Source organism: Pterocles gutturalis, unplaced genomic scaffold (assembly GCF_000699245.1).
Source record: "Pterocles gutturalis isolate BGI_N339 unplaced genomic scaffold, ASM69924v1 scaffold12372, whole genome shotgun sequence".
NCBI lineage: Eukaryota > Metazoa > Chordata > Aves > Pterocliformes > Pteroclidae > Pterocles > Pterocles gutturalis.
Window position 1 is genome coordinate 37,246 of NW_010108433.1, and position 18,899 is coordinate 56,144.

The 18,899-nt window shown below is 38.0% G+C and overlaps 1 protein-coding gene across 1 annotated transcript in view; it reads right to left on the reverse strand.

Annotated features, from left to right (window-relative positions):
• LOC104461162 (nebulette-like) overlaps positions 1-12,430 on the reverse strand; it is a gene marked incomplete at its 3' end in the record, with an annotated part of 49,170 nt that extends 36,740 nt beyond the window's left edge. Inside the window, 4 exon segments of the mRNA XM_010072643.1 lie at positions 3,171-3,281; positions 5,597-5,701; positions 12,200-12,271; positions 12,368-12,430. Of these exon segments, the coding sequence (XP_010070945.1) occupies positions 3,171-3,281; positions 5,597-5,701; positions 12,200-12,271; positions 12,368-12,430 (351 nt within the window).
• Between the last annotated feature and the right edge of the window lie 6,469 nt (positions 12,431-18,899).

Below are 18,899 nucleotides of genomic sequence, written 5' to 3' on the forward strand. Positions count from 1 at the left end.
AGAGCTTTGTAGGCTGGCAAGGAGGGTGAAGTTACACATTGGGGACAGGGACTTCTCCTGCTCTCTCTAGCTTATCCTGGGAACAGCTACGACAAAACAGAGAGAGGGAGGAATATCTGGTTGCTCACCCTCAAGAAAGCTATTTAGAAGGCGACAGTCAAATCTTCTGCGCAGAGGAAAAAATTAAATTGATAAAAGCTGCCCATATATGTGAGGCTATGAAATTTCCTTTTCATTCTCCTGAAGTATTTTCTACCCATAAATAGTGTCATGATTTTTTGACAGAATTGCAGATGGACTTCATTCTCTATGGGTATTTATTTCCATCTTCATGTCAGTTTTGTATAAAACACAAAAGACCAAATGTGGGCTTTATGCAAAAGCCAGCAGAGGTGCTCTTGGTTTAGCCTTTCCTGTGTATCTAGAAGAGGGAATCAAGCATGAATCAATACAGCCAATACGGGAAGAAAGCTCCACAGGAGGAGAACCACAACTGTCACGGTGTTGTACTCTCCGTTATGGCAAGATCCTGTTAGAGCTGACATTGTACAGCTGGAACCCTGCAGAACAAAGTCCTGGCTCTGCGGAAGTCGATGACAGTTGCCATATCAATCAGAGTATGCAGAAGTGATAGAAGCTGCTATGGAGCCTGTTTGCTCTGGAGAGGGCAGTGAAGGGCAGCTGTAGGTGGGGAATAATTTGTTGTGAGGAAAGGAAGTTTCCCCTAGTTGTCTTCAAGTTCATCATGAGTGTGATCAGAAGCAGTGTATAAAATTATTAAATTGGGCTAGATCTAAGTAGGCTGAATATGGAGCTGCTGGGCAGCAGCACCACAGCAGCAGCAATTCAGGATCAGACATCAAATCATGGGAGAGACCATTTGCCGAGGACGTGCCTGTGTAAGGAGATCACCCAGCTGAGGCATTCCAGACTCAGCAGCCCTGCGCCAGCAGGCAGCAGTGGGGAGAGGCAGTGGCTCTCTCTCTTCCACACCATGATCCCCTAGCCCCAACACACCCCCTCAGCAGTTGAGGCTACGGATTCTGCCAAGAACACGGCATCACAGAGTGAGAAATCACCTGCTTGATCTGGCTACAAAAGCATTCAAGCCTGGCCTTGCATCCAAGAAGCATGAAAAGGGAGTCAAAGGGGTAAATTTGTTTTAATGTGGATGGGGAGGAGGACACATACTTGTGTTTTCCACCTCTCACGAAATCAGCACCTATTTATAATTAACTTACTATAAATGAGAAACAGACTGCAGTTCTGTGCTTGCAACAGCCTTTTTGCAGAAGAGTTGGCACAACGGCCAGACCGTGCTGTCCTCTCTTCTTCCTACGGCGTACCCTTGGTCTCCTCTTGCTGAGGTGCTGACCTGTAAATTCACAATCCCAGCGAGATAGATGCAGCAGAAATCCTCTCTGCCATATCCTGACCCAGTTGAAATCTGAAATCCTTGAATTAGCTACTTAGGTACTGCAGTGATAGGCACAATATGGATTAGATTCGAATACTGTAGAGAAGATTTTCCACTAGAAAATCCCCTAGGATCTCTCTCAAAGTAGCATTAAATTCAGGTCCACTGCAACAGTAACCACAAGTTGGAAAAATGTGTCAGCGTATCTTTAAGTTTTATGGTAGATTATGATTTATAATGCATCTATTCCTAAGGGGACGGTATGAATTTTACAGGAAAAGTTTATGCTTAAATATAACTCATCCTCTATGCATATTTGTTTCTCTATGACTGTTGGATGACTGAAGAAAATCTTCAAAAAATATCAAACCAAAACATCAGTCTTTTCCTTAAAGGGTTTTTTTGATTAATCAAATGGTTTCATTTTCAGTCTCAGTTATTTATCTTTTCTGACACATCACTGATGTTAACCTCAATTGCGTAAACTAACGTATAATGTACTAATTTGGAATGAATCCAGGAGTGTGCCACAGATCTGTGGCAAACTAGTTAACTAACGTTTTATAAATCAAGCTAATGGTTTAAAAATGTTATACAAGTTTAATTACAAATTTATTTCTAGTTTAATTATTCTGATCACTCACTTTACAATGAAATGTCACATTAACGTAATTTCAGCTACTGTGCTGTGTTGAGTGTATATATGTTCTATTTCAAAATATGAAAACTAAAATATACTTTGTGTTTTTATATTTCCTTAATATAGCCTTAGTTAACTCATTGTATTAAATCAAAGCATTTCTCCACAAGCTGTCCTGAGATTTCAGTGCTTTCTTTTGTTATGAATATTCTACTTTATTTGTAAAAAAAATCTACCGCATTAGAAAAACGCATCTTGAGATACAACCAATAACACGGATTTAAGAGTTTGTTCACTTCACAGACTGGCTGTATTAAACTACACGTAGTTAGTATCTTTAAGAGAGGAGAAAGGCAAGACAAGAAAAATGTGGAAATACTTGGTGGACAGAAAGCCATGACCATCTATCAGCTGTAATTCTCATGAGTAACGATGAAAATCTGTAACTTTGTTCATATTACACATACTTAATACTCACAATTCCACTGAGATCAATGAAAGTGAAGGCTCACCTGCCCACATTAAGAGTATTATATTTTTAAGCCCCTGGAGGCAACTGAACTGGAATTTAATATTTTGCTGGTTGTCTACATGTTTTACACTATGTTTAATATACCTGGTTTCATTTTATTAATTCTATAAAATTTGTTTTGAGTGGTAGTATGCAGAACAGAAGTACATTTACAGCTACCAGTAAGTACCTTTAAAAGTCATTGAAGTATTTTATTTTTTTTCCCTTCAGCATCGAACATTTTATAAAGCTAATACAATACCCAAAATTAAATGGTTGTTATATAAGATTCGTCTATCCTATGAATGTGGTGCAATGTCACTGAACTCAATAATTCCTTATTTCATTCATGGATTTCCAAAGGATTTCATTGGATTGATTAAGCACTAATAGTTTTTTAAATTATGTTTAATAAACATAATGAGCCAGATTTATAACATTTTAAAAGTGAGTAGTTCTTTAATTTAAGAAGTTATGGTGATAAACTCTGGAAGATAAACTCACCCAAATTAATCAAGCAGGCAGTCAAGTATTCGTTCAAATTGGTCATATTCTGTCACACAATTTATATAGAGATAATTTTTATGATTTTAAAATTGTACCTTGCTCTGAAGTTGTGTTAATTCTTTTGCAAATACACTGTCAATAGTGGCTGGCATCTGCTGATAAAGAGAATTAGAAAGCTCTTTCTTAGCAGCTCCTTTGTACTTCACCTACGGGGGGAGAAGAAGGTGACACATAATGCAAAAGTTACATAAGATACAGTAAACATACAACATATTTTTTTCTATTAAGTAAAATGCCATAAAGACCACTAGAGCTGGAAAAAATCTAATGCGATCTTATAAACTTTCAAGCAAAACCAGATTTTTAAATAATAACTTTAAAAATACTTCAGGTGGATGTGTCTAATTCATGAAGCAATGTAAAGTACCTCCTAATTAAATTCAAGAATTTTGGGGGACATATAAAATAAGTATAAAACCAAAATTATCTTTTTTTCTTTCCTTCTTCCAAAGTTTAGCATAATAGAAGCAATGAGAGGCCTACAAAAATATTTTACTGATTAGTAAGTAGTAGCAATTAAATGTAACTAGAAAGGCAGGAACATTGAAGTTAGCATGTTTACCATCATTTCTAATTAATTTTCTCATATTACACACTAATTTTTAAATTACTTTTTATTTACGCGGTACTATCTCCAGTGTTCAGTACAAGCAATTCCTCACAAAAGGGCTTTGAGACAGGCCAGAGCAATAGTTCAAAATCTGGGAGGCTTTTGCTCCAGATCTAACTTTCTCAAATTCATAAAACAATAATGCTTAACAAAATTGCTGTGAAAGTAACCATAAATATCAAGGATATCTTAAATGGCACTGTCTAATATAATTAATTTACTGCACAATACACAACTGTTCATCAGAGACTAGTTCCCCATACATACTACATATATCAATAATTTGCTGTAACATTTGCTGGTGTTTCCCAAAACAGAGGGCTCTTTTTCACTGCTGTAGACATGCTGTTAAGAATTTCAGTGTTCAAGTTTTGCAGAAACAGGTTATGGGACACTAGAGGTCAGTAATTTACAAGATAAACCATCCATCACATCATTGACTTCAGGTAATTCTTCAATAAGAAACAGTGCACAACAGTGTCATAACACAAAACATACGGTCTCAGAATTCTGAAATATCCTCATATCTCTCAATCTTTGATGAATAATTAGGACCTTCACTTTGGAATTAGACAAATGGATTAAATAAATTCTCTATATTGTGCTTTTGAACTGAAACTGCGGTTTTCTACATCGTGCTTTTGCTCCAAACCAGCAACTCCTTAACAAAAGCATCTCTGTGTCAGGTAAAATTCCTGCTGCTGTTCTCACCTGGGAAGAATAATCAGAGACACAACCCTAGAACACCTTGTACCTGAGACATGAAGAGCTGACAGTAAACTCTGCTCTGGCATTTTGGAAGCTGCCTTTCTTTCTTTGCCACCACAGTTGTGTCTGTGTGTGCATCTGTGTACACATGAAGACCTAAAAACTCTGACACTGGTATGCATATATATACACCCAAGTGCTCAGGCAATTGTACTGGGTTTGTCTGAGCTGGAGTCAATACCCCCCAAGCATCCCTCCCAGTGCTGAGTGTCACCCTGGCAGCCAGCAGGGGGTTTGTAACACAGCCTGGGAGGGGGCGGAGCTGGGACAGCTGACCCGGATTGGCTGTTCCATACCATGTGACCTCAGCTCAGCCATAAAAGCCAAAGGTGGGGAGGAAGAGGGGGGTATTTGTTACTGTGTTTGTCTCCAGGAGCAGCTGCTGCACATACTGAAGTTCTACTTTCCTGGGAAGTGGCCAGGCATTGCTTGTTGATGGGAAGTAGAGAAAAACATTTTTGTTTACCTTTCATTTCCGTGCACGCCTTGGCCTTTGCTTTAATTAAACTGCTTTTATCTTGACCCACGAGTTTTTCATCTTACTTTCGCCCTTTATTTTGCTGAAGGGGGAGTGATAGAGGGGCCTGGTGGGCACCTGGCATCCAGCCAAGGTTAACCCACCACAGCGACCTGGGGATGACATTGACCTGATGCCTGCCTGGGTCTCCTTGCTGAAGAAGGAAAGGGGTGATAACATGGTAACAGCTTCCTTCTCTCCTTCTGTTTGATATCGGGCTGTGAATTCTCCAGAGCAGGGAAACTACACACAGGTATAATTTGAAAGCCTCATCACTGCAGAATAACTAACAAGAAATCCTTTTCCTATTCCTCAGTTTTTCCATCCATAAAATGGGATAGCTAAGACTGTCTCAGAACCATTTATAAAACAACTTAGAGTCCCAGAATGTGTTGCTTAATTCCAAATTATTATTACTGATATATACAGTACACACTAATTACCTAACAGAACTGTTATTTGAAATGAACTGTCCTTCCCCTGCTAAAAAACCCACAATATTCAATTAAGAGAGTTTTTACAAAGGATAAGAAGCAAAGGGAGTTCTTCAGTCTTTTAGGTCTTACCTCAGAAATAAAAGCACCAAGACTTTTCATATGTTTTAGCTGTGGGGTGTCAGGTACAAATATGCACTTGCCCTTAGATTTTCTAAAGTCTTCTTTATAGTGTATCTACAAAGAGAAGAAAAAAAAGTTTAATTGTTCTTTAAAAAAATCAGAAAAACAAACAATGGATTATTATTATTGTTATATATGGATACTATGCTGACTGGCTTGCAAATACCTCAGGCTGCATTAAATTAGTCCACAGAGGGAAATACCCAGTTCCCAGACACAGTACCAGGGTGTGTAAAAGTCACAGAACTCTTTATTATTAAAGATTAAAAAGATACATTTTTTTCTACATCTACAGCGCATTTTCACCATTCTCTGTAGATGTTCTAGTATTTCTAAAGAAAGGAGAATTGAATAAAGTATTTTCTCCTTCATCTCAAAGATGAAATTGTTAAACTAACTTCTAACACAGACCCATCAAGCACAGGATCTGTATAACACAAACAAAAGCCACTGCCAAATGCTTTTTGAATCCAAAAGTTACACAAAGAAATTCAGAAGGCCACTGCCAAATCATTGCCTACACAGCACCCCAACAGTCATAACACGCAGGTAATATCAGAGTTTAGGAGCATTTCATTTTAAATTGAGACATTTTTAAAGTCATATGTATGCACAACAGAAACAATTTTTGAAGCAAAACACAACATATGTTGGGGGTGGGGGGAAAGGTGCTGATTTTTTTTTTTTTTTTCCCAAACAACCAACCTTTTTCTTACCATGGGGTGGCAAACAATACAGGCAGATGTAGTAAGCAGTTATCTAAAAAATAATCAAATGACTGATGATTAAGTCAGAATTAGAGTTTGTATTACTGAGACTGTGAGGCGGACGAAGTCCATGGACGTGATGAATGTGGTGAATCTTTATTATGTAAGAACTGCATGTCTATGATGAGATGGACTACATACATTGTAAAGACAGACACCTCACATGGACTAAATGTGTTTAAGTGACCTTTCCTTCTTTGTACATAGAATAGTTTAGTTCGACACAAACTGAATTACAGTACTAAGCTTTCATGGTTATTATCTGCTACCATGCCTCTAACCTCATTTTCACATTCTGCACAACAGCAGCTTGCATTTAAGCACTCTAGACTTGCTGACAAGCACTGACAGAAGCAATATGATCTGCATCTGAGCATTACAGAAATATGCAGTCTTAATTTCCTCTTCCTTAATGAATATCACAAGTTCCAGTCTACACTCCTCTACAGGGACTTGGAAAATTCAGGGAAAAGATGGCAGCTTACACAGAATCAGCTCCTGTACTTCCTGATGCAAACTTTTTGTCCACCGCAAAATGGATTAGATAATGCCAAATTCATCTCAAACTGATGACTACATAATCCTCACAAAGGAAATAATTTTGGTTACTATTATGTTCATCCAGGTTTGAACTACCGGAGGAATCTACATCTTATTACCAAACCATATTGTCTGCCTTGGTGGATTACCGTGTATACTAAATAAAAACCGTACGGTGAAGAACGGGTGTAAAATTACTGTGTATCATCACTTTACCCAGGGACACATAAATACAAAGGCTCACGTAATCTGTGTGTGACACTGTACTTGTAGGCAACTACAGAGCAATATACAAAAAGGGCAGTTTTATGATAAGCAGGAGCAGGCACTTACTGTCAACCTGCACACATGGACTGGCTTGCGTGCATGTACTTAGGGAGCAGGGAGGGGAGAAGGAAGAGGCGAGAACGTGTACATGAACAGCTTGAAAAAAAGCTTTGAAGAATTATGGTCATGCATGGTAATATGGCTGAGAAGTGATGTATGTGGGAAATCTAAAGCCCTGACTGTCTGTCTACTGGTTAGGTTTGATGGCGTTCCCAGTAGGAACTCCTGTAAAGTTGAGACTCTGGTAGAGGAGATGGGAGAGTCTTGCTGCTCACAGCTTAGATAAATCACTCACACATAACTGAGAGCTGGCTGTAATTACATCCATTTTAATTAAAGAGCAATAATTACATTTAAAAATCAAACATGAAAGCCTACCAAGGTATCTCTTAATTGCGGAGTTGATGACACAACACAACACAACTAGAAGAAGCAATCAAAGCCGTTCTGCTGTAGAAGTCATGCTTTCAAAATAACCAAAAGCAGTAAAGGACTAATGTCACCTCCTTACTCCTTTACTATTTGAATTTATTAGAGTAACCCACAGAGGCCACAAAATGCACAAAAGCTCAAATGAGCAATTTAGAAAGGACATATAACAAAAGGCGTGGTCAAACTCTGATGCAACACACTCCATTCTGCTACAGAAGTGTCTGCATCACTTGGAATCAGGAAGGTGGAAGATGAAATTGGACAAATATAATGAAGTCATGACATCTGCACTTAAAAAGCATACTTATTGTAAATGACATAATCAAGAGGCTTAAGAGGTTGGCTATGACTGAACATAACCAATGGCTGGAAGGAATAACATTCATCTTCAAAGGCTGGAGTTACAAATTCACATGTCTAAAATACTGAACAGGAAATTTTGCCTGCAAGTGACTTACCCTTCACTACAAAATACACTGCTTAGGTTGAATAGATCCAGTAAGCCTTGCAAAAAAAAAAAAAAAAAAAAAAAAAAAAGATAATACTAAAAATTTGCAAATGATGGCCTGGAGCCACCAGTGCTCTTTTGATATACTTCTGAAGTCCATTAGCTCACTAAAGGGCCAGTTTTTAATAGCTCTCTGTCCTGATCCCTTTCTTCTTCCTGACTCATCATAAAACTACTCTGACCAGCAGCACAGCTATCCAGTAAAAGTGTATTAAAATTCCTAGAAAAACACCAAAACAGTAAGCTTCAAATTGCATTTCTTAATGGATGTTACTTTATGAAACAAAGGCATCTGGTCTTTAAGCTGAAGCTTCCTGGTTCACCAAGAAAATTCACCTTGCCCATGGCCTCTCCCTTCAGCCTTTTTCATGAGGGAAACACAGGAGACTGTGGGCTAAGGGAAAGACTCTGATGGTAACAGCTTAATCCAAGCAGCCACTTTTCCTTTGTGTTCTGGGACACACATTAATTTAAATTGTTTTTAGTATCTTGACATCAGTGATGTAACTGTGTTGACAGTCATCACGCCAAGATCCATTAGAGAACTGTTTTCTGTCAGAGGCCTATTTAAGCTTAGAAAAGCCACAAAAAGGTCTGAACCTTCTTATCTAGAATTTATGCTAGACCAAAAGGCAACTTTTTTCCACTAAGGATTCCCTCTCCAACACTACTTTTCTTAATTCATAATCTCTCATAAGACTAAGAGCTATGTCAGACTACAGATCCTTCTAATGCAAAATCCTCTGTGGCCACAGAATCGTAGAGAAAAGTATGAGAATAGGGAAAACATACAGTATCACCAGTCTCCAGCAATTTGGACCTCTAAGTCCTCCTGAATTACAGGCTGTGCCTAGTAATGGTGAGCCCAGAGGCACAGGTCCACCCTAAATTAGGTGGTCACAACCCTATTGATATCAGTGGAAAGGCATCCTTTCTGCACTTGACTCAGCCAGCCTCTTTGGTCCTTGCTTTATAACAAATAGACATGCTAAAGCAAAGTTGGACTCCGTACAAGGACAGTTAAATGGCAAATAGTACTACTTCTTGCTATACGGGAAAAGTAGCACTGGTACCATACATTACCAAAATTCAGCGGAGTCTTCAGAAGCAGATAGTGTGCCTCTCTACCGAAAAGCATTATGATAGTTTGTTCAATTATAATTTTATCTGTATAAAAATTCCCTCTCTGCTTATAACAGTATTCACAACATCATACCACACAATCAAAACAAAGAAGAGATTAAAATATACCAAAATATAAGTAATACAAGCAAATAGACAGGCTCATTTTCAGTATGGAAGAGAAAATGTCTGGAAAGGAAGGTAATTCATATACAGCAAACACACCTGACAGTTTTGAAAACATCTGTGGAATAAAATTGTATACTGGAAGGAGATTAAATGAAATAGCTTTAGGGAGAAACAAGCCGGGGGCATCACAGTCACAAAACAAACATCTGCCAAACTCAAATGAAAAGGGGCATTTCCTCAAGAACCAGAGCACACAAACACTTCACAACTTCCCCTACACACGGTTCAAGGCTGACAGCTACACATGCATTACGTGCTGCCATCGTAATACTTCTCTAAAACCATATTGCCAAATTAAAGTCAGCCTGCAAAGAATGCAGGGCAAGTGTAATGCAACCCCAGTATCTCAGTCATGAGCACTCCTGGTGCTGTGTTCTGATGGAGGAGCTGCGCTGACAGCTCCACTGGCAGAAAAGGACAACACCCCAGTCTCGTGGTCAGCAAGGACACAGGCTGCTGCCCCAAGGTCATCTTTGGGCCAAACTCCAAGCATCATGAAACCATCATACACAAAAATGTACAGATGTACACCAATGATATATCCTCACAAACAGCAGTTTGTGCAAAGATCCATGCTAAAAAGGATAAAGAATATATAATAAAGTTCTGAACATAATGAGCCAAAAATCAAAGTCAAGAATGTGAACTCCTTACAGTTTATTGGCCTCCACAATGAAGTGTGCAGGCTGAGGAATTTACCCCCCCCAGCACAAAAGACTTCACCGGTCATAAGAGATTCCAATTATAGCAAAAATTCTGGGAAACAAAATTCACCCCCTACACATATGCATATTCCATTCAAGCCAATGAAGAAACACCTACTGACTTCAGCAAAGGCTGCATAAGGCCCCAAAATTGGATGCCATTTTTAAACAGAGTCTCTTCTTTGAAATTGAATTGGTCTGGACCATTACATATCACTACAGCTCTGAAAGCATTAATGACACTTTGTCATTAGGTTTTATGTATCTAAGGGAAAATCTAACACACTTGCAGGCTAAACACACCACAATTTTCCAGCAAAAGCCCACATCCCTGAACCATTATAGGCTTCAGAAACATGGCTTGACTTAGTTATGTACCTTAGCTTCTAAGCCCCCACAGAAAATCAGAGAAAATACAGCCACTCCATTTATCAGCTAATTAACAGCCACAGCCAACATTACTCCTAATGGGTACACAGCACAGTAATAACTCCTTTCTAATTAAAGAAAATATTTCTTCAGCATTTTTCAAGGAGTTTCTGCCTCTAGGAACAGCAACCATGTTTAGGAACAAGTTGCATGGAAGCAATAAATGTATTTTGGGTCAGATAAGTGTTCCAGGTCCATTTTCATTTTGGCCTTTGCATGAGTTGGCAGGCACTTATTGTACAACATACCATTCTTTTCCCAAAGAAACCATGTAGATAACCAGCAGTAAAAATATCAGTAATCTCTACTACTTCCTAAAGTAGCTTGAGATTACAAAGAAGCCGTCTTGGTAGCTTCTCTTAAGGATCTATCCAATTTTCAGCACTCTTTCTGTGAAAATTAAAGTATTCAGACGGTGTATGGACAAAGAGGAAACTTTGACCTTGTCAAGTCACACTTTCAAGCCAGTACTGTAATGCCTACACATCCCACAGCTGTTTTTCTGAGTTACCTATTCTTTTCTGATATGTAACCCCTATTAATTTATACCTTAAGTGTAGATTCTGTATGTTCTATTCTCATAAAAATAACATACTCATTCACCTTGAACAATAACATCCCAAATCTAAATACCAGATTACAACACAAGCCAGATGTCATTTTTCTGTTTCTTTAGAAGAATACTCATTAAAGCAAGTCACTCTCTCCTCATTAATGTCTCCTCTGCTGCCAGCCACCATCCTCGCAGGAGAAATACCACTCTTCACTCCCATTCACAAGGAGGGACAAAGTTACTCTTCAGACACACTTTCCCTGAGGGACACAGAAACAAACTTCCACCAAGGTAAATCTGATGCTGCTACATTGAAGCAATTGGATATACTCCAATTTAAAATGTCTTGGATCCGGTCTATGATGTTTATATAATGTCTGTATCTGACGACAGTTTTAAAAATCCATAGTAACTAAGTCAAGAAATCGCTAGCTAAATAATTTTTAAAGATATTCTAGCATTTCAGTGGCTTCTTCCTCTAAGTGTAAGTCAACAATAATACGCTAAGCAGTTTTGAGCATTTATCACCACAGACCAATAGATAATACTCAAAATTCATCTGTTTTATTTTTATCCTCCCTCCTCACAGCTATATACACTGGCACCCAGTTCTGTCTTAACCAATCAGACTTTGTAGGATTAGACTATAACTAGAAAAAATACTGTATTTTTCGATGAAATCAGCAAAAGTGTTCCTAAGGGAGACACCCTCCACATGAGACCCACTTTTTGGAACATTCTCCTTCCTAAGGCCTAGGCTTCATACCATCCAGGTGCTCTGAAAACCTCATCCTGCTGCGGCTGATAATTTAAGGCACCAGAGTAGACTGTGCTTTTCTGTTATTTTGTGTGCTTTTATATTAGAGTCTTAGATGGGCACATGCTGCACTGTATATATTTGAAAAAATAAGTATCATCAATATAAACCCACTTGAAAAGAGAAATGCAAATGTAAGGATGCAAAGAGTCACCATCACTTACATCACTTATTATTTCACTGCATTTTCGGGCCAGTTCCATATTTCTGTCCTTAATAACAGGCTTGAGGAAGACCTGTAAGAGAAAGGTAACCATTCCAGGTTTATTGTCCTGAAAGGGTAACAATATAAGAAAATAAGTAATTTTCAAAGCTATTGGGGTTTAACTCACCTTTTGTTCTTCTTCATCCTCATTTTCATCTTCCCTGAGATCCTGAATGACAGATACTCGCATTTTAATACTTCACAGAAAACAATAATGAAAACTCTAAAAAGGTTCAGCGCTGCAGGAAACAGCTCAGACCCTACAGCATGCCTGGAATCAATGCTTCATTTGTGTCCTCCACTGCACTTAACTCTACCAAGGCTCCTTCCTTATTTAGGCAGCACTTGACAGTCTTTATCTGAACAATTCCGTGTGAGTGAACTGAAAGGCATTGCAGATGGCCTTGCTAGCTATCAGTTGCAGCAGAGCTAATGCTTTCTTACAGATAAAATATAATTAAATGACCTGTCCCAGTCAACTATTTCTAAAATGACTATGAATACACTTAATTAGAATACTGTGATGCAGCTAATTCGTAATTTAGTAAAATTAACAGGCTTAAAAGGGGAACACTGTCTCTAGGGTTATGGGAAAACTGCCCAGTTCTAAAATTTAAAGCATCACCAACTCCAAAACCAGTTATCACAGAACCTTATTTTGTTGGTCCAGTAATAGAGCTTTTTGATTTAAAAAAGCACACTATTCTCATTTTCCAGTAGATGTAACTGCTGGTGTATTTTTCAGGAAATATTCCTTTTCCATAAAGCATATAAAATTCCTTAAATGCTTTGCATATTATGTCACCAGAAGGTTAAACCTGTGCATACATAGATACAAACACATCTCTATACTTAGAAGTATACTTGGCTATGTATTTACACAAACATGAATGTTCCTTCACTGTTAAAAATTGTCATGGTCTTGTAATCTCAAAACCAACCTTTTCCAGTATAAAGTCATTGACTCCAGCTGCAATGAAACGGAAAGACATCCTTATATCAATGGATATAATGTCACAGTGTTTGCTTCTGTAAAACAAGCAAGGAGGTATTACAGTTGGAGTAACCAGCATTTTAACAGTATTTTTCTTTCCAAACTGTAGCTTGTATACTTCTCATTTTATAGAGGTCAGGACTTTGAACTTCATTTAGCAAAGTGATTCACCATTACACAGCTTTGCAATCAGGCAAAGATATAAGGAATGTGTGCTCTTAAAAAACCTCTTCAAAGCATTTTAAGTACTTGTGCCCAAACACTTGTGTCCTTAGAGCTTATTTAAAAACACACATTTCCTTAGAAAAAGAAACATTTCAAAGAGGAGGAAAAATACAGCATTTGACTTAGTTAAGGTGTGAAAAATTGAAATAAATATATTAAGAACCAAGGCACAAACTGCTTTCAGTCTATAATAATCAAGAGACAGAATTCTTTATACATTGATAGTACAGAAAAGTACTATCAATTGCACTATTACAACTATAAGCTCCTGAAGTTCAGATGTGGTTTGGCATTACTGAAGTTCAGGTTGAAACCTAGAAGTCTGGTCTGTATAGACGAGAATTACCTGGAATTTATGCTGACTACTTTTGGAGCTCAGGATGTTTCATCCTTGTAGAAACAAATGGTTTGGTCTTATAAGATGGATATTCACAGTAACAGCTCATTTTTTAAGTTTATGGTCACAGTAAATATATTCCTAAATAAGACACTCATGCATGATTTCAGGGACCACATGCTAAGGAGACAGAGTACCTACAAAAGTGCCAGACAGAAATGCAGCACCAAGCATTCAATTTGGGATTTTTGTTATAATATTGCAAATACTATATTCTTCCAGTGCAGTTAATTTCCCTTTTCTTCCTAGATTTAATAAATTTTTCTAAGTGGAGACATTGAAAATATTTAAGAGAGGAGAGAATAGCTATTAGTAGCTGCAAAGCTACTATTTTTATTGCTATTTTTTGCACCGGTAAGCAAATATGGTCAGAATGACAAAGTCAAAACTGTTTGGGTTTTGGGGGGGGCGGGGGGAAAGGGAGTGTTCAGCTCTTTAACATGCTTACATTATATCTGGTGTTTTTTCAGCAGCTCAACATACCAAAAATTTATATATTAATTGTGGTTTTCCTGTAATGGTTACAGTATAATAAAGATCTGCTTTCTCTTTAGCATGATCTCTAACTGATTGAATAGAATTCATTTTTTCCCATTTTTCCTGTGTCCGGCATAACTGAGCATTCAAATATGTAATGTCCAATGTAACTTCCATTATACAAGGATCACAAGACAGCTGCTATAACTCATCACACTAAAGAAAAAATATAATACTATGCACAAAGGGAGTAAGGGAAAAAATACCACAGTATCAACTAACCATACACAAGTTATTCAAAAAGGTACTCTTCACATAACAGATGCAGTAAGAGACTCTGTAACACAGAAACCTGCCCTCCTCAAAACACTGAATACTGTCACATAACATTCACTGTATAATAAAGCAAGCCTGAAAATTAAATATATCCAGATACAATTCAGAGAATAATTTGTTATGACCACTTAAGAGCTGCATGGTTTGGAAGCGCATTATGATTCTATTAGCAGCCTGCAGGTCAAGAACAAGCTTAGGTTTCTTCCATAAGTGGCAATAAATAAATCAGGATCAGCAGGCACGTTTGGCATCGCAAATGTTTGTGTATGTTTACAAATATTTTTAAAACTACTCTAAAAATATTAAATCTAATCTGAACACAGACCTAGTTAAAACGCTGAGCTTTAAATCCCCAAAACAATTACAAAATACATTGTATTAAAGATTACTTTTCATCTGCAAAACCTGAATTTTTACCAAAAACTCCAAACTGACACTTCTGAACCATTTTCCACTGTATATAACAGAACAATTTGTAGTGATCTGTTCTGGCATGAAACAGCACAGATTAAACAAAATCCAATTGTACATAATTTTAAGAAAACACTGTGACGGATTGCTAAACTGTGTATACACGATATTTGTATGCATACTGGGCACGGAAAAATTAGAATTTATTATTATATTACAGATATCTTAACATGCACACAAAGACAAGAAAGGGGTTCTTCAGGGAAGTACCCAATATGAACTCACTCAAATTTTGTAAGGGAATGCTGCATAGCTCCACATTGCTACTTCCAGACATCCTGCATGGATGTTTCACATCTCGGTTCAAATTTACCCTTAAGAACGAGGCTAATTTGTCAAAGAAGATACAATAAAATCAAAATAACTGTACATTGTCTAGATTTTTCACAGCAGCAGAGTATTTGTAGTACACAATCTTCACTGTATATGGACTTTTGGTAAAGACAAGCCTTCTAGAAGCAAACTATGTGGTTTATCCTATGAAAGGAGACAGCTGAATCTCCCAATACAGTCATAATTCAATTGTGTCAATGTACTATTTTTTCCACACAGAACTTTATTCAAATACTTGGTCTACATGCGTATCTGCTGAGGAGGCAGAAGGGGAAGAAACATGGTGTACAAAGGAGCCCGAGTCCCCAGGAGTACAAGTTGGCCTCACGTGTGAATGGTTCTGACGCACAGTTGTGCAGCTTTCCTGCTTTGATCACATACAGCTGTGTCCACATCTGGCCAAAGCTGCACCATCTCCTTGTCCCTTTATCAATTTTTGAAGAAATACATTTGGGAGATGTTAGCCCAGAAAGTTAAAAGGCTTCATCTCATTTTGGCCCTGATACACATAACAATTTAGCAGTTGCACTCAGTTCTGCCACTGAACAAACAAAACCATTGGACTTTTTTGGCATAATCTCCAAAAGCCTTCCGAAATCTGCAACATACACACGTACTGTTGAGCTGAAACAATTTCTTTACCACTTCACAGAACAGGAGAAACTGTGCTTGTCCGAGAAAAGGTACCAGAAATGTCACAGTCTCAAACCTATCTAGCAGAGTTTCCTCATGGTGTACTTGAACATAGGTTGCAAGTTAAGGACCAAGGTATTTCATCTGAAAAATCTCCACAGCATTATACTGAGAGGCATTTACACATAATGAATATATTCCTTTCAATTCTGGACTGAAAACCTAGTAAGAACAGAGGTAGAGTTTCAGTGCTTTAACTATCCTGCTTCCAATGAGTTAAAATCAACCCACAGATATCCTTGAAATGAAAATGTTATTTTCTGTTCTCACTGGACAGACACACACATCACTGAAATAAGCACAATTAATTCAACACAATGCAGCTGGTGGTCTCTTTTCAAAAAGCACACAAGGCATTTGTAAGCTCTGAGATTCAATTACTTCTCATTTCTAGAAATACTCATCTATCAGACTGGAAGTTACGAGCAGCACCGCACAAGAAAGTTCATTGTTAGGCTATCAGCATCACAATCACAAACAGAAAGAAAGCGAGGGATCCCAGCCTGTCAATTTTAACCTCCCCTGAACATGAAATTCCAATTAACATTAACAAAGAAATTCAAGAGATGGTTCTATTTAGAGAAAAAGCTTACTCATAAGCTTGTATCTGTCAGATCATTAATAGCGCATTTATCAACAACACTTCAAAACCTGCAAATATCTCATGGTTCTAAACTAAGTTTTTCATTTAATGAAAGTTATGTTATTTAAGGTTTGATAAATTGAAGAGAGTTTCAATGGTCTTTTTAAAGATGAATAGAAATGAGATGTGAGAACACTGATTTGTGAATCCCAGAAAACCTAATGAATTTTCAATGCCTAAAAATACATAAATACAGACATTTTTTGCAGACGCATACTCACAGAGATGTTGTCTGGCCCAAGGATTTTGATGACAGAGCATTTAAGATGTCTGTATGGTACAACTAGTTTCACATAATAATACCTGATCTAACCTAGCTAACAGAGGCAGTGCAGGTATGCTAGCATGACACTGCCCGAGTTAATGAACTCTTTCGCACACAGCTAATTATCCTGAGAAATTAGCCAATTCAGAAGAAGTTGACTTATTTATCAGGGTACAAGACTGTGGTATGAGGATGTAACCTTAGCTGTGATCTGTAACAATATATTGAAATAAACAAGCATAAAGCTTTTTTTCCAAATACTATTGTGTTCTAAAAAAAACCCAAAACCTCAGCTTCATTTTTCTGACAATATACGTAAGCAGCTACTACATTTTCACAATAGTTTCTAACCCGTAAGTATGATATTTCCTAAATGTGATACACGGTTTCACAGGGTTTATTTCTACTTTTTCAGTTGTCACAAAATTAAATCCTCAAGAACAGGGGAGTTTGGTCTTTCCACCTCCCAATTTTTTCAGTTTAACCAGAAGCCTGAAAAACCTACTGCTCCTATAGCTCTCTTCACGTTGATGCATCAGGAGCTGAGACCAGGACTAGCCACATTTGACTGCATTGCGACTATTTAATCCACTCTTCCTGACATAGCAGTGGAATTTCCCTTTCTTGCCAAGTGTCGAAAAATCCCTCTCCCCTTACTCAAGTGTCCAAATAGGTACAGGAGTCTACCAGAGGTAACAGCTCTGGGCCATATCAGCTGAGGCTCTTCAGCACTCTCCACTTCTTACTAGTACCATTACAACAATGAATAGTCAAGACACTTATTCCTATTACCTACAGAAATGAAGCCCTTATGCTAGTCCTGTATGCTAGTAGTTGAGAGACCTTCATGATGGTCTCTGTAGGTGGTAGAGAGCAGTACACATCCAAGCCCTGCAACTTGTGGCTCAGAATTCATAAGGCTCTTCTACAGAAGATGGCGAGAAAATGAAATAATCAGCTTTCTGGGTTACTGTGTAAGGTATCCATAAAAGCAAAATCACATTCAGCAGAAGGGATTCAACCGAGAAGTTACGGCTTTTCTCTTAGGACTCCTCAAATGGGGAAAAGTTTAGATAACAGATCAAAGGCTTCCTTTCACAGAATTTTAATTTTATCCAAACCTAAATAAATCCTATGGAAGAAAGAACAAGGACTACATAATAAGAATTTGGAAATTTTACCTTGCTATAAATCACAGCTTAAATTATCAGTGATTGTAGGTAGAAAGTACAAAGCCAGTAATAAACAAGTCTTATTTTGCCTCAATAAATCCTAAAAAGCTGAAGATACTCCCTTTCTCCTTTCAGTGACTGTATGTTCATATACAGGTTACTGTAATCTGAAATAATGCTTGACCAATCTGATCTCCATCTATAACCAGATGACCCACCTAGTGGATGAGGGAAAGGCCATGGATGTCATCTACTTGGACTTCAGCAAGGCCTCTGACACGGTGTCCCACAGCATTGTCCTAGAAAAGCTGGTGGCTCATGGCTCATGGCTTAGACAGGAACACCCTTTGCTGGATAAAAAAAACTGTCTGGATGGCCGAGCCCAGAGAGTCGTGGTGAATGGAGTTAAGTCCAGGTGGCGGCCGGTCACCAGTGGTGTTCCTCAGGGATCGGTTTTGGGGCTTGTCCTGTTTAACATCTTTATCAATGACCTGGATGAGGGGATTGAGTGCTCCCTCAGTAAGTTTGCTGATGATACCAAATGGAGCGGGTGTGTTGATCTCCTTGAGGGTAGGGAGGCTTTGTAGAGGGATCTGGACAGGCTGGACTGATGGGCTGAGGCCAATTGTATGAGGTTCAATAAAGCCAAGTGC